Source organism: Peromyscus californicus, unplaced genomic scaffold (assembly GCF_007827085.1).
Source record: "Peromyscus californicus insignis strain IS unplaced genomic scaffold, ASM782708v3 Scaffold_5__1_contigs__length_169319896, whole genome shotgun sequence".
NCBI classification, from domain to species: domain Eukaryota; kingdom Metazoa; phylum Chordata; class Mammalia; order Rodentia; family Cricetidae; genus Peromyscus; species Peromyscus californicus.
The window spans coordinates 43,775,735-43,799,638 of record NW_026294573.1 but is presented as its reverse complement, the minus strand read 5'-3'; the positions used below and the strand labels follow the sequence as shown (position 1 = coordinate 43,799,638).

The 23,904-nt window shown below is 44.9% G+C and overlaps 1 protein-coding gene across 14 annotated transcripts in view; it reads left to right on the top strand.

Moving 5' to 3' along the window:
• Lrp8 (LDL receptor related protein 8) overlaps positions 1–23,482 on the top strand; it is a 75,513-nt gene extending 52,031 nt beyond the window's left edge. For 8 of the 14 annotated variants that reach the window (XM_052718004.1, XM_052718002.1, XM_052717999.1 and 5 more), the window contains 11 exons: positions 369–543; positions 2,415–2,642; positions 3,764–3,882; positions 4,108–4,247; positions 5,703–5,844; positions 6,874–7,026; positions 8,097–8,321; positions 10,854–10,922; positions 15,422–15,594; positions 16,563–16,742; positions 18,833–23,482. In XM_052718004.1, coding sequence (XP_052573964.1) covers positions 369–543; positions 2,415–2,642; positions 3,764–3,882; positions 4,108–4,247; positions 5,703–5,844; positions 6,874–7,026; positions 8,097–8,321; positions 10,854–10,922; positions 15,422–15,594; positions 16,563–16,742; positions 18,833–18,871 — 1,643 coding nt within the window. In that variant the 3' untranslated portion in view covers positions 18,872–23,482. The remainder of the gene's footprint in view (positions 1–368; positions 544–2,414; positions 2,643–3,763; positions 3,883–4,107; positions 4,248–5,702; positions 5,845–6,873; positions 7,027–8,096; positions 8,322–10,853; positions 10,923–15,421; positions 15,595–16,562; positions 16,743–18,832) is intronic. The other 6 variants (XM_052718006.1, XM_052718000.1, XM_052717997.1 and 3 more) reach the window with 4 other exon arrangements.
• Positions 23,483–23,904: the final 422 nt, after the last annotated feature.

Genomic DNA, 23,904 nt, shown 5'->3' with positions numbered 1-23,904 from the left:
AAGGGTAGTGACTGCAAAGAGTCACACTCTGGGACAAGGGAAAGACTTGGTGGGGAGAAACGCAGAATGGCAGGTAGTTTAGCTGGAATCCAGGATGGGAGAGAGGCCGATGAGCTAGACAGGCAGCAGGATTGTGCTGCAAAGGCCCCAGTGCAGGCATGAGGACTGCGGGGACTTGTATCTAGTAGAGACTAGAGCTTCTGCTGTGTGCTGGTGTTCATTTTCTCAACTGCCCTTCTAGCCTGTGAAGCAAGACCGTCATTCCTACCTCATAGGCAAACGAGGCCTCACCCAGCAAACTAGTGGCGGGAACTTGATCTTTATGGACTCCTTGCTTCCTCCACTGACACTGCTTCCTTGCTTGGCAGCTGGCAAGAGCCCATCCCTAATCTTCACCAACCGACACGAGGTACGCAGAATAGACCTGGTGAAGCGGGACTACTCGCGTCTCATCCCCATGCTCAAGAATGTTGTGGCACTGGACGTGGAAGTAGCTACCAATAGAATATACTGGTGTGACCTTTCCTACCGCAAGATCTATAGGTAAGTGGCATGCACCCTGCAGCCAGGCCATGAGAGGCTTGAAGGAGGGGCTGTTTACAGAGAAGAGGAAGCATGGCTGCCACCTCTCAGGACAGAGTTGGGCTTGAGAAGGGATACAGAATCACAGTGGCAGTAGAAGTACCAGGACTTCATCAACCTGGACCAGCATCGGCTGAGAGCTGTAGTGGGAAAACACCATTGACGGTGTCTGACCCCTGGTGGCCTAACAGAGAAGTACAGGACAGAGGAGAACTACAAATCGGGCCACATATCTGTGTTCTGGACCCTGAGGACTCAAGATGACTAAGATCTGATCTCTGCCTGGAGGGTCCCATGTATACTAGTGGGCCACCTTCTTTGCAGTCATGAGATGAAGGTAGAAAGGAGACCTCTGACCCAATTTGGTGATTGGGAAAACTTCCTGGATGGTGGTATCCCAGTAGTCACTGGGATACTCTGATCACTGGCTGTGACCTCAGCAGTGGACTTTAGCACTTGGGAAACTCCTTGGACAGTTGAGAAAGTTCTCTCCTAGGTCTGTCTCAGATGCCATATCTGGCCTCCTTGGACAACCAGGCATTGGGTAGACACTGAGTCACTGTAAAAGAAAGATGACGGTAGGTGGGTAGGTGGGGAAATGGGAAGACAGAAGCAAACTGCCAAGTGTGATTTACTGACAGCTGGATTCCTGCCTCCCACAGCACACATGCGCATACTGAGTTCATGCCTTACACACACAGAAGCAGCTAGAGTCTGTCCAACACACATAACTGGGAAGCAGGATTTGATGAGAGACTGGGCATGGGGCTGAATGAGGCATTACCCAGACTAACTCACGGGTTAATTTGGGGAGTCTCAGGAATCTGACTTGGGGTTTTTAATCCACTGTGCTGCTCTTTTATTTGGGACACAAAGGAGATCAGAGATTGGGGGTTGGGCAGTCTGTGGTTGAGGGACAGGAATAGGGATGAGCAGTTTGCAACACTTTGAGCAGAGGTACCCACGGACTAGCTTAAGAGTGCTTTTCAGTCTGGGCCTTAAGAGAACGCCAGGACTGCAGAGTCAGAATAATGGAGGGCAGTGGACAGTATGGAAGTGATAACACGGAGAGGGAATGGTGAGGGTAAGGGAGGGAACGGCGACCTGTAGGCAGCAGCATTTGGGAAGCCAAGTCCTGCCACTGGTGCCCACTGTTGGTATAGTCACTTCTCTGCACTGCACGGCCTTCTTTATCTCACCTCTGCATGTCATAAGCTCCCCCTCAGCTTCCCCTTCCTTTCAAATCCATCCATTCCAGGGGTGCCACGCTGAGCTAACATCCCCAGCTCTGTCCTTGAACTCAGTCAGTGACCTGTCTCACCCCTGCCCCGAGATAAAAGCTTTAGCAGTGCACTCACAGCTATCAGGATGCGGTTCTTGCCTGCACTCAGTTCATTTTACATCCCATAAGCCAGCTCTACCACAGCAAACACCGCATCCTTCCAGAACATGCTTCCTTCTACACTTACATGTACTGGTCTCTTTGTGTGTCTGGCTTCATCTTTTGTGCCCTTGGTGATCTAGTCCTTCAGGACTCAACCACAAGGCTTCTCCCACTCTGCAGGACAATGCAGTCTCCATTCCCCTGCTGCCGTAGCTTCCACACTGCAGTGTATCTGCCTGCAAGCTTCCTCCCCCACTCACTGAGCTCCACCAGGCCTGTGTCCCTACCCTGGTGGCTCAAGGACTATGTTGAGTGGAGATTAGTCAAGTTCCTCTCAAACCCACTGCCATGGCGCAGAGAGGAGACAAAGGGGGAGGGTTGCAGAGGCAGCTCCACATGGGCCCATGGGTGGAGCATCTGCCCATGGCCAGCCCTGCTTTCTCCTAAGCGCCCACATGGACAAGGCCAGTATCCCGGACGAGCAGGTGGTCCTCATTGACGAGCAGCTGCACTCTCCAGAGGGCCTGGCAGTGGACTGGGTCCATAAGCACATCTACTGGACCGACTCTGGCAATAAGACCATCTCAGTCGCCACAGTCGATGGCCGCCGCCGATGTACTCTCTTCAGCCGTGAACTCAGTGAGCCCCGAGCCATTGCTGTTGACCCCCTGCGAAGGTGAGTATTCCCACTCAAACTTTCCATCTCACCAGTATAGGTGTTGTTCCCATGTGTCTGTTATAAGAGCTGTCGAGGGGTCAAGAAGCCTGTGGGCCAGTCAGATATAGGGAGGAAGTCCAGACGGTCCTCATCCTATTTTTCTCCAGCCAAGGTACTGGGCATTAGTCACCAGAGATCTCCCTGGACTCTTGGCTCATTCATTGCATCACTGAAGTGGCACATCTTGGAACACTACAGATTCCTGGGAGTAGCTCCCAGGGTAGAAGCCCTTTAGGCTTCTGTAGGTGGGTATCTGGAAGCAGCTTAACCTTTTTCAGGGACAAAGAACTCATTACTTTTCATGGAGACTGTTTCATTGTGGGATACCTCTCTACCCCATTACACTGTGGAGTTTTTCCTCATAATTCCAAAGCTGTCTCCCTATAGCTTTCCCCAGAGGGAGTTACATAAACCATGCACTCAGCACAACCAGTAAGAGTCGAAGACTAAGGTCACTGGGGCTGATCTGCTCCTAGCCCCTCACCTTTCCCACTCTGTTGCTCACTGTGTGGGCTCCTTACCACCTAGGCTGCTTTATTCTGGCCACACCTGGGTGGGGGCTTAGGAATCCTGAACAAAACAATACCTTCTTCCTCCCTCAGTGGAAATGGTCCTTCTTCTCTGTCCTTGGTTGTTAAAAAGGGATAAGAAAACCCTCTTAAATTGAGATCAGCTATTGAAAGCAACCTCATGAAAGAGTGAATCAGTAACAGTGGGCTGCTATGAGCTCTAGTAGAAACGAGGGTCTAGGAGCAGGGACCTGAGTTAGGATGGTCATCTCCTTTCTTCTGTAAATCGGAAGAGGTTTGCAAGGACCCTTCCCACATAGATGCTCTAGGGCTGGGCTCACAGGCTGTTCAGCTGAGACTGGGTAGATTGGGGGTAAGCCGAGCTTCTCCAGGCTCTCATGAGATGAAGGTTAAGGTGCCTTAGTTCTAAGATTTGATAGTCCCAAATATTTCAGAGGTTCCCCATTAAATATAATCCTCAACTATTCAGTGGATCACTGAGCCTTTGTGACTCAGACCACCCCAACTGTCCCAGACAAGAAGCTAAATTTGGGCTCTTCTATCTTTCAGGTTCATGTACTGGTCTGACTGGGGGTTCAAGGCAAAGATAGAGAAATCTGGGCTCAATGGTGCAGACCGGCAGACACTGGTTTCAGACAGTATTGAATGGCCCAATGGAATCACCCTGGGTGAGCCTTGCCTGTCTACCTGAGTTGGGAGCCTGCACTAGAACTCATCCTGACGATTGTTAGGAGTCCCGTGGGTCTTGTTTCAGTGTCCCCTCATGGTGGCCAAGTGTCTTTGTTCCCTCCGGCTAAGTTCAGTGTGAGGCTGGGAATGTGGGTAGAGAAGAGTACAGTGGGGAGAGGTGCAGCTGCAGTCCCTGGTGTCTGACCTGATCCCTCCTCCTCAAGACTTGCTGAGCCAGCGTCTGTACTGGGTGGACTCCAAGCTGCACCAGCTATCCAGCATTGACTTCAACGGAGGCAACAGAAAGATGCTGATTTTCTCCACTGACTTCCTGAGTCACCCTTTTGGGATAGCTGTATTTGAGGTGAGCCCTAAGGGGTAGGCATGACCCTGCTAGGAATCTGAAACCTAGAAAAGGCTTCTTCAAATAAGATGCTTCTCTGAGACTTGTCCAAAGGGAAACAACAGAACAGGGAAGCCAACTGACATGCTTGTATACACTCTGAGAGCTGCCTACACAGAGGTTCTGCAGCCCTGCCTGCCTGGCAGCCTTTCCTGCGCTCTCTCCCCAAGAGCCTCATTCAGAGACTGTCACAAGAAAATTATTCAGCACGGATGCTTCTTCTCCACATCCTTAGCACCTAGCACTATATGTCACATCAAGGCACCTAACCAAAGGTGGAAGGGGAAGGAGTATGTCTTTCCTTAGAATCATTTAGTATACAACATGTCCTGAGAGATGCTATGCAGTTCAGCTCAGTTCTGTTGACCTTTGCCGAATCCTGGGGTCATAGAAGTAAATCAGAGAAACCCTGTCTCAAAAAACCAAAAAAAAAAAAAAAAAAAGAAGTAAATCAGACACTATCCAAGCTCTCAAGACGCTCTCAAGAAGGTGGAGTCAAGAAGTCCATCTGCCTTGACCCTGTCATCCTTTCTACTTGGGAAATAAGAAAGCCAGAACCTAACAGAGTTTCTTACACTCTTCCAGCTCTTCCCAAAACTAACGCTGCCATCAAGGGAAGGCAGAGTGAGGAGATGATGGCCTGTGGTGGGCAATGCAGTATTTTCTTAGAGCAGCTTCATTCAGTACTGCTTGAACTTGTGAGCAAAGTATCTCCTCCAAATCCAGCCCGTTTCAATTCAAATGTACTGGACATGTATGTGTGCTTGAGTATCTCCCTGGCATGTATAAAGTACATGTAATGTGCATGTATCTACATAAATGCACCAGAGTAAAAGTGTATGTTCCCCTGAGTGTAGCTTTATGTGTATGCACACTAAGAGAGGAACTTCGGAGTATGTCTTTGTGAGTATAGATGGACCTGTGGGTGTATCTGGATCTGTAGACAAGATGCATGGTTGCATCTGTAATTGTGGATTTGCCTACAGATGCATATCCAAGCTTCTATGGACTAACCATATAAACTTGTGTGTATCCTCACAGGAGGCCCAATAGCAGCTACCCCTCAAGAACTTACATGTTCCTTCTGATCTTAGTCCTAAGCCATGGGAATGGTACTAGTTATGGAGATCCAACCTTGGTTTTCTTTGGCTCCAGGAAATCAGCCTACCTCAGCTGTAGAGTAGGTTTGGCTTTCTGGTGAAAGCACAGAATTACCAAATAATCATCTAAGATAGAAGGAAACTAGAAGAGTTAGTGTCATCATCACAGGCGAAGAGCCCTCTGAAAACCTGTGGACCGGGAAGGTAGCTCTGAGAAGCTGTCTGTTCAGTTCTTCCTGATTTAGGGATAGGCCCTAAGACTGGGATCATGAGTTGGGATTCTGGGCTCCCTATCCTTTATATCTGTATTCCACAGGACAGGGTATTCTGGACAGATCTGGAGAATGAGGCCATCTTCAGTGCAAATCGGCTCAATGGCCTGGAAATCTCCATCCTGGCTGAGAACCTCAATAACCCACATGACATTGTAATCTTCCATGAGCTGAAGCAGCCAACAGGTAAGTAAACCTTCCCTGGTCCCTGGTTGCCTGCCTGTGTCCTCTCCTGCCATTTGGCAGGCTGTGTCTGCTTCCATTCATGCCATGATCCAGCATCCCCAGGAATACAACTATCCCTCTCGTAGAGCATGTTGCCATATCTTGTCTCATTTTGTTTCAGCCTCTGTGTGAAGCAAGGCTAGGAAGAAATGAACACATAAGATTCCTAGTTTTGTTTATTATTTTTCTTTTTTGTTTGTTTGTTTGTTTATTCGGAGCTGAGGACCGAACCCAGGGCCTTGCGCTTGCTAGGCAAGCACTCTACCACTGAGCTAAATCCCCAACCCCTTATTATTTTTCTCATTCAATAATCAAGTGAACTGAAGCCCAGAGAGAGAAAATGATGTTAACAGGCGGAAGAACGAAAATATAAACGCAGGTCTAGCTGACTGCGAAGTTCCATTGTCGTGACACACAGCTTCTTGTTCACTTCTTGCACCCGTTTTGCAGCAATATAGAATAATGTGTCTTGAGGCCTTACAGCAGGCCAGGTGGCTCACTGCGAACATATCTAGTCCTCTTACTGCTAGGTTGTCCCCTCCTCTGTCACTCTAACTGGGACAGGTATTAGCTGCCAGGGGGAGGGGGACAGCAAAGGGGGCAAGGAGGTAAGTTTGGTGCCCGATTCTAGTTCTAGGAATTAAAGAAGAGAGGTGACTTGAACACAGAGGAGGAAAAAACAAGACAAAACAGTAAGGGGGGGGTAGTTTGGGAGTCAGTCTACCTCAATTTAAATCGGTCTCCACAATTCCTACGGTTGTGATTTGAACATTTGTTCCCTGAGGTAGGCTTAGCTGTCAGTCGGGACCGTAACACTTAGCTCTCAGAACTGCAGGAACTGAATGAGAGTAAGATTAAGTACCAAGGACTGTGCTGGTAGGTCCGAGCAAGTCCAGCTGGTGGGACCTCATTCTTGGTAGACAAGAGGACCTGGCATGGCCTGTCAGTGTCCCAACACTGTGTCTGTCTGCCCCTCCCCCCTGCCATCAGCTGCAGATGCCTGTGAACTGAGTGCCCAGCCCAATGGCGGCTGTGAATACCTGTGCCTTCCTGCTCCTCAGATCTCCAGCCACTCTCCCAAGTACACGTGTGCCTGTCCTGACACGATGTGGCTGGGCCCAGACATGAAGAGATGCTACCGAGGTTAGTGACAGATGTTGCCCTTGGCTTCTGGGATATAATATGCTCCTGGCTTTCCTCCATCTTCCCTGGTTGCTTGGTACATTTGCATAGTCCTCTTTTTTAACCCTCCTTGAATGCTTGAGTTCCTGGGAGCCTTCTAAGGCTCTCCCATCTTCCAGAAAAGTGCACATATGCATAAAGTATTTTAAATTCAACTTTCAGGAAGTTTCTGGAATCCCCTGAAAACTTCAAGTTAATGGGGCTGGAGATGGCTCAGTGGTTGAAAGCATTTGTTGCTCTTGCAGAGGACCCTGGTTCAGTTCCTAGCACCTGTATGGTGGCTCACGGCCATCCTAAACTCCAGTTCCAGGGGATCCAATCCTGATGCCTTCTTCTGACCTCTGAGGGCACCAGGCAAGCACATGGTACACAGGCAAAACACCCATAGATATAAAATAAAATAAATAAAATCTTTTTAAAAAGAAAGAAAGAAAGAAAATCTCGAGTTATAAGCTCTCGATCTCCACATCTCCACTGACTGTTTCTACACAGATGGCTGTGCTTGCCTGTTTCTTAGCTAGACCTAGCACACTGCACAGAAGCCCTTGCAGTACGATTGTAACTAATGGTGGGATAGCACTTCAGCCTCATAAACAGGGTTGATTTCCCATCTCCATATATAGCCAAGGCCTTTGGCTTGAACATCCAGTGTGTTGCATCATTTATAATGTCCAGGTTCAATTGTTTAATGTGAAGAATTTAAACCTAATGATGTAACTATATATTAGGATAAAATGCTTACAGATTTGTATGATTTCTGCTCCCTCTAGTCTTTTACAGAGGCCTCTTCCACACTTACTTCTACAGCACTCTTTCACTGACTCATCAAATCAGTGAAGTGCTAGGATTCAGGATTCAGCTGAAGAGAAGATCATGGCCCATTCAGGGGGATGAGGGAAAGGTTCACAAAAGTGGTATCTGAGCTAAACCCAGAGGATGAGTCCCTCCGTGTAACTCATAGCAGCGATAATTTAGGCACTAAAGCAACCAACTGCTCTGTCTAAGTGACCTCCCTGGTCTTCCCCCTCTAGCACCTCAGTCTACCTCAACTACAACGTTAGCCTCTGCTATGACAAGGACAGTACCTGCCACCACAAGAGCTCCTGGGACAACCATCCATGACCCTATCTACCAGAACCACAGTACAGAGACACCAAGCCGGACAGCTGCTGTCCCACACTCAGTTAGTGTCCCCAGGGCTCCCAGCATCAGCCCGTCTACCCTAAGCCCTGCAACCAGCAACCACTCCCAACACTGTAAGGAAATTGCCTCTGCATTTTTTCATGACTTGGGGGAGTCCTATGGAAGCTCAGATGAAGGTTGGGGGTGGCTGTGAAGAGAGATCTTACCAGAACTAAGTAATGCCCACCTCTTAGGAGGAAACAAGGAAGGGAAAGGGCCATTCTGGGATTGAGGAAATTGGGTGTCCATAACTTTCAAAGGGCCTGGAGGCAAATATTCATTCCATCTCTGAGCCTCAGTTTCTTCCCCTAAACGAAGCAAATAATAAGCTACCCCTACTTGCTTCTTAAGATGGTCAGGAGAGGCAAAGGAGCCTGATACAGTGGTGCACGTCTTTAATTTCAGCACACAGGAGACAGAGGCAGGTGCATCTCTGTGAGTTTTAGGCCAGCCTGGTCTATGTAGAGAGTTCCAGGCCAGCCAAGGCAACATGGTAAGACCCCTGCCTCAAGAGGGGGTGAGGCAAAATAGGCATTATAAATGGAAGTGCCTGCTGCCTAGGTGTATGTTAGTATTTCATGAGTTTCTGAGGTCAGCAAATTTGGAAAGCTCTAATCTGAGCTCCCATCAGTCTTAGTGAGTCTCCTAGACAGTAACATCCATAACTCTGATCTGCTTGTGCCTGTTTCCAAACCCTGGGATAAAATCGTTAAGCTCCCCACCTCTTAAATCATTGGAAGCAGTAATTGTCTCCATTGGAACTGTTCTATCTCATTAACCAGAAAATACCTCTGTAATTACTAGGGGGAATTCATTTTAAAGGCTAAACCATCCCTCACATTTTTTCCATACATGACTGGCCCAGAATCCAAGCAACCTGGTGACACCCTTCAGATGAGGCTGTTTTGCCAGCAGAAGCTGGATTCTAAGAATAGAGTATTCCCCCTGGTGTTTGCAGAGGAGGTGCGATTCCATTTCCTCTCATCTGGGACAGAGCTCTGAGCAGTCCTCACAGGCCTCAGGAAGTTCTAGCACATCACAGCAAGAAGACAGCAGTGCTTCCAATTAGTTTGTTTAGGTTATTTTTCTCTCTTTTTTTCCTTTCCTTTTTTTTTTTTTGGTGTGTGTATGCATGTACATGTTCGTGTGTATGTGTGTACATGTGTATGTATATGTAAAGGCCAGGGATCAACTTTGAGGGTCTTCTCAATAGTTCTCCATCTTAATTCTTGAAGCAGAATCTCTCATAGAACCTGGAGCTCACTGATTGAGCTAAACTAGCTGGCCAGCAAGCTTCAGGTTTCCTCCTGTCCCCCCTCAGTGCTGGTACTACGGGCACATGCTGCCCCCTGGCTTCACACGGACTAGGGAGGGAGCATTATTCACATCCTCATTCTTACATGGCAAGCACCTAACAAGTGAGCCATCTCTGCAGCCCCTCCAGTTAGCTGTAAGCAGCACAGCTCTCTGATTGGTCAGATTTGCCTGAGGTGACTTGGAGAAATAGATTGAGGGATGGGTTTGGGGACATTGCCAGGAGCACTCATCACCTTATGTGAAGCAAATATGGCTAGATGTTCGGTTTTACGCTTCAGAGGGCTCTCATGGGATCCCAGGGGATAATGCTGTACAGATGTCACAGGGAACATAGTCGTGAGTTATCAAAGGAAATTCAATTAAAATACAGTCTGTTTTCCAAGCACTCTTCAGTTTAAGAGTGTGCTTTTCTGTGCCTTTATCAATGACAACAAGACCCTCTGTTTAGAGATATGGTCTCACTATGTAGCCTAGGCTAGTCTGAACTTGAGGTCTTCCTTCCTTCCCATCCTGAGTGGTGAGTTATAGGCATGCACCACCATGCCTGGCTAACATACCTTTTTAAATTTAGCCCTTATAACAGCTCCTAACCCCTCACTACCCTCTTGAATTAGGCAAGGCCAGCTAGACATTGTGCTGAGTCTTATATGAATTACCTCATTTAAACTTTAAATGTATTCTGAAGAGGTAGAAAATATTTTAAGATAAATATAATGCACATTATATGTCTCATATTAACTTTCATAGTATCACATAGGTAATGAGTAACAGACATAAAATCTGACCCCAGGAAGCCTGGCCCAGAAGCCTATGCTGCTGATTACACTCTACTACAGTCTAGTGTATCTCACTTTAATCTGTTAGGAAAGCAAGCTGGAAATGCATATAACAGGCAGACCACCAAAAACAGTGGAGACAATGAACTGGATCTTGTTTGAAAAGGCAGCTGACCCCATCAGCAACAAGGAGACCTAAGCACTCACCTGCCATGCACAGCCCCCAGCTTCCTACCATCCTGACGTTATGGAAAGAGTATAAGGCTTGAGTCGTGAATCTTGAACTCAAGTCCTAACTCTGCGTTTATCAAAATTTAGGTTGCCATATGTGAAACAGAAATAACCTCTGTCCTATTTGATGAAATTTAGTAAGACTGAATTATTACATAGTAGCTGGGATCATCATTTTAGCGTGGGAACAGAAGAGGGTGGATGGTTCTTATAGCTTGGGGCTAGTAAGGGCTTGGATTCGCAGTGGCAGAGCATCACTCTGGAAATGTTGGTGTTTTACAGATGGGAATGAAGGCAGTCAGATGGGCTCAACAGTCACTGCTGCTGTCATTGGGATCATCGTGCCCATAGGTGAGTGTGGCCCCAAACAACGGAGGCCAAAGGACTCTTTGCCCAAGCTTTGGGAAAGACAGTAGAAAGATAAAGAAGTGCATGCTGCCTGGTTCAGTTTGGGTTCTTGTGTGGCACACAGTACTCTCCGGCTTCTGGCCCTGTGTGAACATCCAGGTGCATCTCCCTGCCCGCCTCTTCACACCCCACACTTGCACCATGTAAAGACCAAATAAATGTTCCCTGGGGACCCAGCTGGTGTCTCTTGCTCACCACGCTCCCAAGTTCCTAGCAATGGCTGGCACATGATAGGGAATTAATTCTATGTTTGCTAACTCATGAGCCAAACTGCTTGCCATTTCTTGACTAAATAATCCTGTCTTGTTTTCCTTCTCTTTGCTTTTCAATAAACATTTATCAAGCAGCTACTATGTGCCAAACTCTAGTAAGGAAAGGGAAAGCAGTGAAAGGACATGCACGACATGGTCCTGTCTGAAAGTCTATGGTCTAGCAAGGTAACTCAGTGTAAAAGCACTTGCCACCAAGGCTGACGACCTGGGTTCTATCCCTGGACGTCACATGGTGAAGGAAGAGTTGGTTCCTGCAGTCTGTCCTCTGATCTCCACACACCCACCTTGTATGCACTGCCCACCCCCACCCCCCAATACTTAAATAAGTGTAATCTGAAAAGGCAGCAGTCTTATCCAAGGGACACATGTAACACAGGTAAGTTCGTTAGGACATGACAAATCTTAAGAGTAAAGCTATGTTACTGAGTTGAGTGGGAATGCCAAAGAATCACTTGGTCTTGAAGGGAAGAGGACAGGCAAGGTTTCCCACTAGAAATACTCCTTGAGCTGGGTTGGCCAAATGAAAGAGAATCAAGAGCAGCCCAAGTAGTGCAGACAGCATGAGCAAAGCCAGGCGTTGGGGAGGCGTGGGGAGAGTTAGGGAGGTTGAACTAGGAGTTCAGTATGGCACAGCAGTCCTGATTAAGACTCACAACCTGGGGCTGACTCATTTTTCTCCCACTCCGATATTCATGTGTCCTGTATATACATTCTCTCATGCCTGCCTCATGTCTTAGCAGTATTTTTGAGTTGGATTACACATTCTTAGGTTTATCTCCTATCTTAAGGTTATTATTGCTGTGATGAAACACCATGATCAAAGCAACTTGGGGAAGAAAGGGTTTATTTAGCTTATGCTTCCACATCATAGTTCATCATTGAAGGAAGTCAGGGCAGGAACTCAAGCAGATCAGGATCCTGGAGGCAGGAGCTGATGCAAAGACCATGGAGGAGTGCTGCTTACTGGCTTGCTCCTCATGGCTTGCTCAGCCTGCTTTCTTATAGAATTCAGGACCACCAGCCCAGGGATGGCCCCACCCATAGTGGGCTGGTCCTCCTCCATCAATCATTAATTAAGAAAAATGCCCTACAGATTTCCCTACAGCCCGATCTTATTGAGGAATTTTTTTTTCCCCGAGACAGGGTTTCTCTGTGTATCCCTGGCTATTCTGGAACTCACTCTGTAGACCAGGCTGGCCTCGAACTCAGAGATGTGCCTGCTTCTGCCTCCCAAGTACTGGGGCTAAAGGAGTGTGCCACCACCGCCCAGCTAGAGGCATTTTCTTAATTGAGGCTCCTTCCTTTCAGATGACTCTAGCTTGTGTCAAGTTGACATAAAACTAGCCAGCACATCTCCCGTAAGGACTTTGTCCTTTTATAAGTCACACACAGTAGATGCTAAAGCATGGTATATATAATGTGCTATAATAGAGGTATGACAGATACATAGGTGTGATAAAACAGTATCTTGATATTCCTGTGGAGGAAATAAGGAGTCCCAGAGTGGAAGTGATGGTTCTAGAGAAGACAGAATTTGAATCGGTCTTGAAAGGGCTCAACACAAAAGATGGCGGAGAGACTACTATTCTAGTTTGTTTTGAGTGACCCTGTTCCTGCCATCTATGCGTGCTTTCTGCTTGCTACAACCCTCCTGCCCCAGAAAAAATCAATATTTAAATGTCTACTAATCTGAAGGGGAAAAGATGAGTATCATTTCTACAAGAAGTAGAGTTAGGTTTTCATAAGTGTCCTGACCATTTATTTGCATGTAATTCTGTATGAATTGCCTACTCACAGTCTCATTTTTTTTCTTTTGGTTATCTTATTTGTAGAAATACACAATAAATATTAAAACCATAATAATATATAAACAAATATTTTCTCCTAGTCTGACGCTTGATTTTAAATTTGCTTATGGTATCTTTCATAAATTTACATTTTTAAAGTACCAGATCTGTTAATCTTTTGTTTTGTGAGTTCTGGATTTTCTGTCTTGCTTAGAAAGGCCCATTTCATTCTGAATTATTAAAATGTCTCCTAATATTTTCCTCTATTTAAATTCTTTTCAATGTTTGGATATTTATTATTTTAGAGTATGGTGGTAGAGATTTAACTCTGTTTTCTTTCCTAATTGATATAACAGTTCTAATCTATGACTATTTTTTTAATATATGTGTATAGATTCTCCAAAACCATTACATGTAGGGACCCATCATTTCCTTCTGACTTGAGTGGTCATCTTTATTGTAAACTCATGCCTGTACATGCTAGCCTGTGTGGTCCCCTTCACCTATTATCTGTCTAGACCCATAGACTAGCAATACTTTGTGATATGTGATTCTTGTAAACATTTTCTTAGATATCCTTATGTGACTTCTCTTCTAAACGAGCTTTAGAATAATTGTGCCACTTTGTAAAATGTATGATAGGGTTTTTATTGAACATGCTTTGGTATATACATTTATGTAAGGGGAATTTTCATTTTCACAGTATTAGACTTCCTCATCTAGGACCTGACATCTCAATTTAAGACTTCACTTCTGTCCTTTAGCAGAACTTGATAGATCATATCACATTTGCCTACTTCTTGTTAGCTTGTTCCAGGTATTTCATAACTTTTATTGGGTCATTATGAATGTGCTTATTATTCCATGGCATTTTCTAATTGGTTATTTATTTGGGGAATTATGTTTGTTTGTTTGGGTGGGTGTTTTTTTGAGACAGGGTTGCAGAGACTCTGTAAGCCAGACTTGCCTCAAATGTAGTCTAGACTGTCCTCAAATTCATGATAATTTTCCTGTCTCAGTCTCCTGAGTGCTGGAATTGTAGGTATGAGCTACCACATGTGGTATTCTAATGTGTTACTGCTTACTAAAAAGAAAGCTATTGTTTTTTTAGTATTGATTCTCGATGAACTAAATTATTTCTAAGTCTTTTTACCTGCTTCTCTAACACTAAGTTTTCTTCATTGCTATCTTTAATCATGGTATTTTTACTCAAACAGAAACCCCTCTGCAGTATCCTAAATAGTTTCCACTGACAGCTGAACACCACTACTTCCTTTGATGGGTACAGTCTTGGAAACTCCCCTCCTGTAGGTCACTCAGGGGTCCCTCTGCAGTTCCCACATGGCCATTGAGTTCGTGCCCATTCCCATCATCTTGATCTAACTCTTTGATTGCATTCCTGCCAGTTCTAGAAGACCTGTCCCTCTTGCTGGAATCAAGCATATGTTCCTTCTTAGGCCTTGGCCCTCAAAATACAGGACACCCTTTCCTTTGTTCTCTCTGGCCAAGGGACAGAGTGTGCTGGGCCTTGACTTTGCCATCAGTCCAACAAGGACTAAGCTGCTTAGTATTTTTACCTTGCTCTGAAGTCTTCAACTCAAACCTATGTTGCCCTTCTATATCCCCTTCTAGAGGCACTCTTCATCTGATGGAGCCTTAGCTTTGGGAAGACATGCAATTTTGAGGAAGAGTGACTCTCTCCCTCTTTTTTGAGGGAGAGTTCCAGAGAAGCAGTAGCATTAGGGTACAGGTGTAAGCAAACGTTTCTCAGCCACTTAGCGTGTGCCACCGAGCACCTCCTCAGAGCTAGGCATGGGTACAGAGAGAGGTAAATAAGCACAGCCTGGGCTGGAGAGATGGCCCAGTGGTTAAGAGTGCTTGCTGCTCTCCTAAAAAGTGGAGTTTATTTCCCACCATCCATGTCAGGTGGCTCACAACCAACTGTAACACCAGTTATCAGATGCCTTTTCCTGGTCTCCACAGGTTCCTGCACACACACGTGCATATGTATACACTCGCGCACACACATACATACACATAAAAAAATGATAAAAATCAATCTTTTTTTTTCAAGTTAGCACAGCCCTCAAAGGCTCAGTCCAATTGAGAGAACAGACGTTTAGAAAAAAGGAAGCCACTTAAGGGAGCAGCAGAGTCTTTCCAGAGCAGTTGAGAAAGACGTAATTCACATTTGAGCTGGCTCTCAGAAGATGAACAATTAACAAAGGGAAGCAGTGAAGGGAAGACATTCAAGCAGGAGAAAATGAGCATACACAAACAGTGCTGGGAAGCAAAGGGTAGCGAAGCTGGAGAGGCGGCAAGATCTGTGTTTTTGCTGGGCCAGAGATCCTGGTTGTTCAGTGTGCTGTGTCCTTGCCTCCAGTGGTAATAGCCCTGCTGTGTATGAGTGGGTACCTGATCTGGAGAAACTGGAAGCGGAAGAACACCAAGAGCATGAATTTTGACAACCCAGTATACAGGAAAACAACAGAAGAAGAAGATGAAGACGAGCTTCATATAGGGAGGACTGCTCAGATTGGCCATGTCTATCCTGCAGTAAGTATCCCTCAGTAGGAGAGCTCCTTCCCTCCCTCTGTCCTCTTACCCCATCCCTCCCTCCCTCCCTCCCTCCCTCCCTCCCTCCCTCCCTCCCTTCCTTTCACCTTATCAAGAACCTGCCACGCATCAGGCACTGTGCTGGCTCTGGGAGAACACAGACTTACTGAAGCAGGTGATGGGGTAGCAGAATACAGGACCACCTTTTACCTAGAGGCTCTTCCTGGCAGTTAAGAAGCCAAATGTCTTTCTGCAGAAGGGTAACTGGCTATTTAATCTATACATATATGAATTCCAACAAACTCTGAATGCCAGTTAAATGCCAAACCCCACATTAGACATCAAGTGTTCAGAATTAATGAAAGAATGAATTGTTTCCCAAGTAACTGGGGGTGGGGTGGGGGGTTAGAGATGCTAAGTGTCATGGTGGAAGTTGAAGAATCTACCCTTCTAGGAAGACTTCCTAGGCTTGCTTTCTTCTCCCACACTCTCCTGGCTGGGCCTCTCCATCCACAAACCACTTACTTTTGCTTAGTGGTTAACCTACTAGACCCTGAGTTCTCTGAAAGCAGGATCTGATGTGGTTAGTCTGCTTTCCTGGGCTAAGCATAGTACAGCTGGCCTCTAACAAATAATGAATGAATGAATGAATGAATGAATGAATGAATGAACGAACGAACGAACGAACGAACGGTATGGAAGCACAGAAAGGGAGCTGCTAGTTCTGTCTGGGGAACCGGGTTACATAACAACTCACAGTAACAGATGAACTGTCTTTAAAAATCGTAGTTTCTAGGTAAGGAGGAATGGAAGTGGCATTCCAGACAGAATCGTATGCAAAGGCTTAGAGAGCATGGCCTGTTGGGGACAAGGATTGTGAAGTGGTTTAGAACAGGTGTCACTGTTGTACAGCAGAGTCAGGGGGCTGAGTATGACCTCAAAGGTCATCCAGTCCATCCCCCTGTCAGGCAATCAGCAGCTTTGATCGCCCACTGTGGGCAGAGCCCTGTCTTGGGGAGACCAGAGACATGGAAGACCCAGCCCCTGCCCTCAAGGAGCTTTTTGTCTTGCCGGGGGAACCAAGGTCACAGCTGCACCAGCTCCCGAAGAACAACCCTCTTTCCGAGCGGCCTGTCGTCAAGTGCAAGGTAGGGCAGTGCCACTCTGAGCCTGAGGGGCTGGTGAGCGAGGGCCATAAACCTAGGCAGATACAGCAAATCCTAGAGCGCTCTCTAGATTTGGAGGGCTGCAACTGTAAGCTGGATACTTGGGCAGAGGAAGAATGGGCTTGCCATAGACAGAAGCATGACATGTGGAATAATGTTACTGAATGTGTGGCAGACAAACTGCTGTTGAAGCAAACTGTTTGTAAAGGAGAGGTATGAACAAAGTTGAACGGTGTTGTGAGGATTAGCAGATGGCCTTAAAGCTCCTTAACCATGGCTAGTGCAGGCAAAGATTCTTAGAGATCAGAGAAGGCCCAGTACAAGAGGCCTTGAGCTTGGAGGAGATGGCTCTCAGTTCCACTGTTCATAGCCCTGTGGTCTTGCCTACTTACCTTTCCTAGTGTATTGAGAGTGATAACCCAGTCTCTGCCTCCTGAGGTTATGAAGTTTAAAAGCATTTTGTAAATTACAAATCACTCTACACTAAAGTATCATCATTTCCAGAGCAGGAAATGATGCAGTGAAGTTTACCCCCTGATTACTATAAGGCCTGTGTGATGAGCTCCTTCCAGTCCCAGAGAGACAGAAGCTGGAGTAAGCAAAGTGGTATTTAGCAAGCGTCTGCTGTGTGTCAGACACGGCTTTCGGTGTCTCACACGTCTTTCCCTCACTCAGTCTGCACGGTTTCCTTTGGAAAACTGAGAAAACAGGATTTCATTAACTTCCTGAGATCACAGCCAGAAAGTGGCAGAAGCAAGATTAAACTCCAGGTAGTGTGCACAGAGGCCAGTGTTCTTTCCACTCTGTCCCGGGGTACCTGTCCTTGAAGCTCTGAAAATCCTCAACCTGTCTTCTTCTGTCCTCTCCTGTAGCTCTGCCATCACTTCTGGCGCCTGTCTTTGGCCTAGAGATAGGCTTGGCGAGAATAAGAGGGTGGCTTGACAATACCTTGTTAGTTAAAGCATGACCAAGTATGCATGGAGAAATTAAAACAACCGAAAATTAACTTGAAAGGCAATGGGGGTTCTTTTTTTCTTTGTCACACTGTAGCATTCCAGAAATGGAAAATGTTTATTTTATGATGGTTAGGTTTGACTAGACTACTCCAGATCTCATCCTTGCTAGGTAGCATGTCAAAACTCTAGATACGTTATTTCATTTGGTTTCTCATATAAAGTAGATCCTAACCTCATCAACAGTTGATGAAAAGGAAGTGAGGCTAGTCCCAAATCACAGTGCTTTGAGAAAGGTAATAAAACTAGGATCTATCCAAGGAAGGTGCCCAGGAAATGGGGAAAGTGGTAGTCAAGGTTCTGTCGGGATGAGCTACGGAAAGTTGGATGTGTATCCGAGGAAAGAAAGCAGAAAGAGAGGAAAGGAATTCACTTAGCTCAAAAAGAAGTTCTGGAGCTTTCCTCTCCAGAACTCGGAGACTAATACAGAACTGGGGTCATGAGAAGATGTAAATCAACCGCTTTTACGTCAGTATAGGACAGAATTCTAACCCTTAAGGACCACTGGTCAGCCATCTGAGGCAGAGGAGAATTGAACATACAGCAACTGGAAATGAGGGACAAGGGAGAGAGAGACTGGATGTAGTTACTTATAATGCTTTCCAGTGCTCTTTTATTACTCAAAAGGGGCGCAGCATGGTACCCACCTAATTGTGATTTGTATTCTGGAGACAGGTGGCTAATTGCCCAAGATTTAACATTTGACAGTTAACCCTCTTTAAGTTCACCCAACTTAAAATCCTATAAGGAACCTAAGTTTAGATCTTTGCTACCTTTTTTTCTGGAAGCCAACGAAATGATGGGGAAAAGCTACACTTCTAGATCTGCACAGACATGGAATCAAACTTTAGTTCAGCCATTTTCTGTACAACCCACAGTGATATAATTGAGCCTCAGTTTGCTCATCTCTAAAATAAGTATGATAAGTCTTGTCATTGGCAGTTTGAAGACTGTGTGAGCTAATCTCTATAAAGTAATACTATGTCTGTACTTTTGTTGATATTTAGTAAAGATTATCTCTTATAGATCTAATGATGATTTCTTGATCTATTTCCCCAGCGAGTGGCATTAAGTCTTGAAGATGATGGACTGCCCTGAGGATGGGACCACCCCCTTCGTGCCTCATGGAGTTCAGTCCTATGCACTACTCTCTGGATGGTGTGTGCCTGGATGAGTGCCATTTCTATATATGGGTCTGTGTGAGTGTGTGTGAATGTGTATGTGTGTGACTTTTTTTAAATTTATGTTGCGGAAAGGTAACCACAAAGTTATGATGAACTGCAAACATCCAAAGGATGTGAAAGTTTTTATATGTATAATGTTTTATACACTTTTTAACTGGTTGCACTACCCATGAAGAATTCATGGGACAGCTCCTGCTGAGTGACTAACATGATGTATATAACCAAACGGGGCCAATGGGACAAACTTGACTCATCATTTGAATACTATATTTACAGAGGACATTTGTTTTGATTTGAGGGCTTTTTTAGTTTGGGGGCTTGGTTTTTTGTAAATAAAATTATGCTTTGTGGCTATCCATCAACATAAGTATAAAAAGAAAGAACACTTCAACTTCCTTCCTCATTTAGATTATTTATTAACATATTTCAAAAGTAAGGTTAGCTCTATAGATAAGTTAGAGAAGTGAGAGTATTTATTTTTGGTATGACTGGCCCATTGCACAGACTCTGTGTTTATGTGTGTATGTTTGTATGAAAGAAAAAAGAATCTGTAGAGAAGAGGCACACTCATGACTATTGTTCAAATACATAAAAACAAAATTATTTTAAAACAGCCCACAAGAGGCGTATCTAGTTTTCAGAGACACCTTCCGAAACTTCATTCAGAAAATAGATGCCACAGTTTGCGCAGACATGTGGTGGGAAAAGATAGATCTTTTCACCTCCGGCTACTCCTGAGTACTTGGTGAGCCAGCAAGAAGCTTTTCAGCTTGTCCATGATTGTTATGACACCTGCCTAAGCTTTCTGATCTGTGGTTTAGGTCAGTATACAGATATTACACAGTGCCAGAAGTCCTCTTAAAGTTCAGCTCTCTGTGAGGACTCAGGTTGACTTTCCTCTGAAGCACCTGAAGGCTGAGCCTCTAGACAGCAGTTCTCAACCTGTGAGTCATGACCCCTTTGGGGGCCAGATGACCCTTTCACGGGGGTCACCTAAGACCATTGGAAAACACAGATATTTACATTACGATTCATAACAGTAGCAAAATTACAGCCATGAAATAGCAACAAAAATAATTTTATGGTTGGGGTCCCCACAACATGAGGAACTATATAAAAGGGTCCCAGCATTAGGAAGGTTGAGAACCGCTGCTCTTGAGCTAAGTGAAGACATTTCTAGGATTGCCAAATTTACTATAAGAACTGGCTCAGGCACTGAACCTCCGAGTCGCTGTGGATGAGGACAAAGATTTTGGAATAGGTTTGATTAAATCTCTGTTTCTCCATCCCCTTACTTTCTACCATTTTCTTAAGTAGGGGAAACATTTTAAAATAACAAACATGTTTCTTACCATCATATGTTCACATGGATAAAACTAAGTCCATAAAGGTTACCACATCCAAAGTTATATTTGGGGGGGAAATAACATAGGAGATATAGCATACTGGGCATGTGTCCACACAAGGATTTGTTTTACTGCTTTATAAATAAAAGGAAAACTCTGGGTGTTTATATAGATCTTTCTTCGTTATGAACACCACCTTTACTTTTTCTGAGCCTTGGGGTGGGGGGGAAGCCATTTTCTGTCTGTGGGATCCACTGTTGGAAACCCCATAGTCCCAGAAGGAATTCAGTCTCCACTAGCTTTCTCTTCCAAAGTATGGTCTTTCCGTGATTCTGCTGTTCTGCCAATTCACTCCAGCTAAATGACCAGGGACAAGTACAACATGGAAGTATTTGGCTTACGTGGAAGCAGAGGACATGTATCTACCTTTGACATACCTGGAACTTGACATTTAAAATGTCTCCTGTTCCCACTCTCCAGCTTCCCCCAAATCAGTGAAGCTTGAATGTCTCACCAGCTTGACACCCTCTGAATTTCAAAGGCCATCTGGAGTTCTGCCATCCTGTTCCTAGGAGCTTGCTCTAAGTCACTCGTGTTTTCCTAACCTTTAAAAGAAATGGCTGTGTTCTAAGTGTGACCATTATGTCTGACAACTTCCTTCTGGTATACATGTGTTGATGGTCCTGAGATATTCGCTGAATAAATGCAGTTGACCTCTGACCCATTCCAAACAGTCTCAAGAACAGGTGGCCAACTCCTATGGAGATTACTCACTATATCCATTCAGGAATGGAAAGGAAAATCAATTCTAACTGAAGAAAAATGCTGAAAGTGAAAGCATCAACATTTGCACAAAATAAGCAGCTTCAGTAGTTAATTCAGAGTTTCTGAACTTTTAGTCAGATCCTGGACTTCAAAATATGGTTGAAACATACAGTCCAGGATTTCCAAAAGATGAAATTCACACCTTAGAAGTGCCCTATTCCCTGACTATGCTACAGCCACAGTCTGCAAGCAGGGGCTGTAGCAGCACTCTACATCAAAACAAACCGACAAATCCATGGGTAGCAGTAGCTCAGAAGCAGTCTGGGGAGGACAGCCATTTCCTCCTAGCACTGAAGACTTTGAGCCTCATTCTGAGTTGTATTTCAAATCTGCTGCTGCCCTTTGCTGCTGTGCATATGCAGCCACAGCCAACAACAGCCAGAAGGATGCTTAGTGATCAATCAAGGGGGCAGAACACTCAACAAACTACTTACTAAAAGACGCCAGGCCAGGCCTTTGGCTCTCCCTTCCCCAGAAGACAACACTGGGCTGCCTGAACAAGTGTGCAGTCAAACCTGCTTCCTCTCCTGTGACTGTCTGTCCAATGCACTGATGAGGGCACTACCAGAAATGGCCTTCCTGAGACAAGAAACTAAAACTCTGCTCTTCAGACACACACACACACACACACACACACACACACACACACACACACACACACACACACACGACTGAAATGGCTTCTGACTTCAAGGAGTAAAAATAATGAGATGGGATTTAAAATGATGGCAGTTAATACTCTTGAGACCTTCAGTTAATCTTATGTATTCACAACATACTATTCACTGGGTGCTATATGCTAGGCATTGCAAGCATCAAAGGTCAGTTAAATGTTTTTCACCCCTTCAGAGCTCACTGCAGTAGAAGATACATATGGATGGGGACACACACACATACACAAAGGGTAGATTCCACTTAGAATACTGCCAGAACACAACAAAGAAGATGGGTCATTTTACCTGAAAAGATGAAAAACTGGGTCTTCATAGAAGTGACCCAAAGACAAGTCTTAAAAATTGAAAAGTGGTGCTTCTGGCAGAGGGGACACTGAGCTAAGACTGGGCCTGAATCAACTGCGGAACTCTAAGGAACAGCATGTAGTTCATATCCGGAATAAAGAACTCAAAGGGAGTTGGCAGAAGAGAAACTGGATGGAAAGACAAGTTCAACACAAGCACTTTATAAAATAACTTCTGATTGAATGAAGCAGACCGACCTTTGGTCGTGTGTTGTGTACAAGGCATCATGGAAAACTTAACCGCCAGCACTTTGAAGGCATGACGTCATTCCACCTCAAGCGTTCCAGTGGCCACAGGGAATGCTGACTGCTTTCTACTTATTTGAGTCAGATTTTTGACACGGTTAGTGAAAACTAATGTAAGGGCAGTGGGGTTTTCAACAGAAGCACACTGTGCTGTCAAGCACCTTTTCCATTTCTCTCAACTGTAAGAAAGAAAACAGGACGATAGAGATACAGAATCCGAGGGTATCCCAGTCAGTACAGTCAGGTGCTACTGGGTGCAGGAGAAAACAATTCAAATCCCACAGGAATACAAAGACCATGCCCATCCGCCACACACTCACCACTTCACAAAATGTCAGTCAGTCAGTCAGCAGTTCCTAACTATATAATTTCCTTCCTCATAAATGCATGAAGATAGAGTGTCAGAGTCTCCTTACACTATATTTTTAGGATATTTGGGACTTTTCAAGATATGAAGAATTTAGAAGGTGGAGGAAATTAGAGCTCCAAATGTTCAGTTAATTAAAGGAAGCTTCATTCAGACTGTTCACCATGTGCACAGTCTTAAGAATCAGCAGGAACAGCATTTGCAAACATTTTGTGTTGTCAAAACTAATTTAAAAAAAAGCTACCTGTATAAATATATACATATATATATATTTAAAGACAAGGTTTTGATACTTTTTTTTTTTTTTTACAAAAACTACAAGAGAAGACTGTATAAACCACAGACTTTTAAAATGGCATTTTGTTCTATACAAGCTGTTAATGTAAGGGTAAGGTACTGGTTTGCAAACTCACACTATCCAAATGGGTTTTCTTGTTTGCTGCCTCCCCCTCCAAATTACCACATTGGGTGTAATAGTAGGGCATGTAAAATGTTGGGTCGCACTAACCATTTCTGCTCTTGTCACATCACTCTGAGTTCCGTTAGCTTCTGTACTCAGTGTCTCGGCAACCTAGCTTCTTCCAGAGGCCGAGGGACTGAAGGAGGTGTGCTCCATTTCACTAGCTGTACTGACATCATCTTGGTGAACTGAAAACCAAATGTGGACATTTGTAAAATCAGAACACTGTTTCTAGAGAGATTAAATTCATTTTTTAAAATCTGTTTTGCTTCATTGTGGTGCTTTAATGGGGGGATGTGTGAACTAACACTGATTAACTCCCTAATGTATAACAAATGTTTTTCACAAATCATCCCAATCTTAGCAATAATCCTATAAAATAATATTTTCAGTACTATCCACTCCCACTTTATAAAGAAATGAGTAAAGTAACTGCCCAAAGCTACAGTTCTTTTTCGTAGTCCTAAAGAACAATAGCATGTGTAGCAGTCTCTACCTAGAATTTCCTGCTTGTTATTAAGTACTAAATTTAGGTAGTATCTCCTCCAGGAAGCAACCTCTTGTCTGTTTCGGTTAGCTAACTCCACATTTCCAGTACGATTTTTGCCTACTTGCAGCCCAATGTTTTCTGATCTGTCACTTATTCTCATGCCACTGTGGTGACTTTTACAAAGGTCATCTAGGG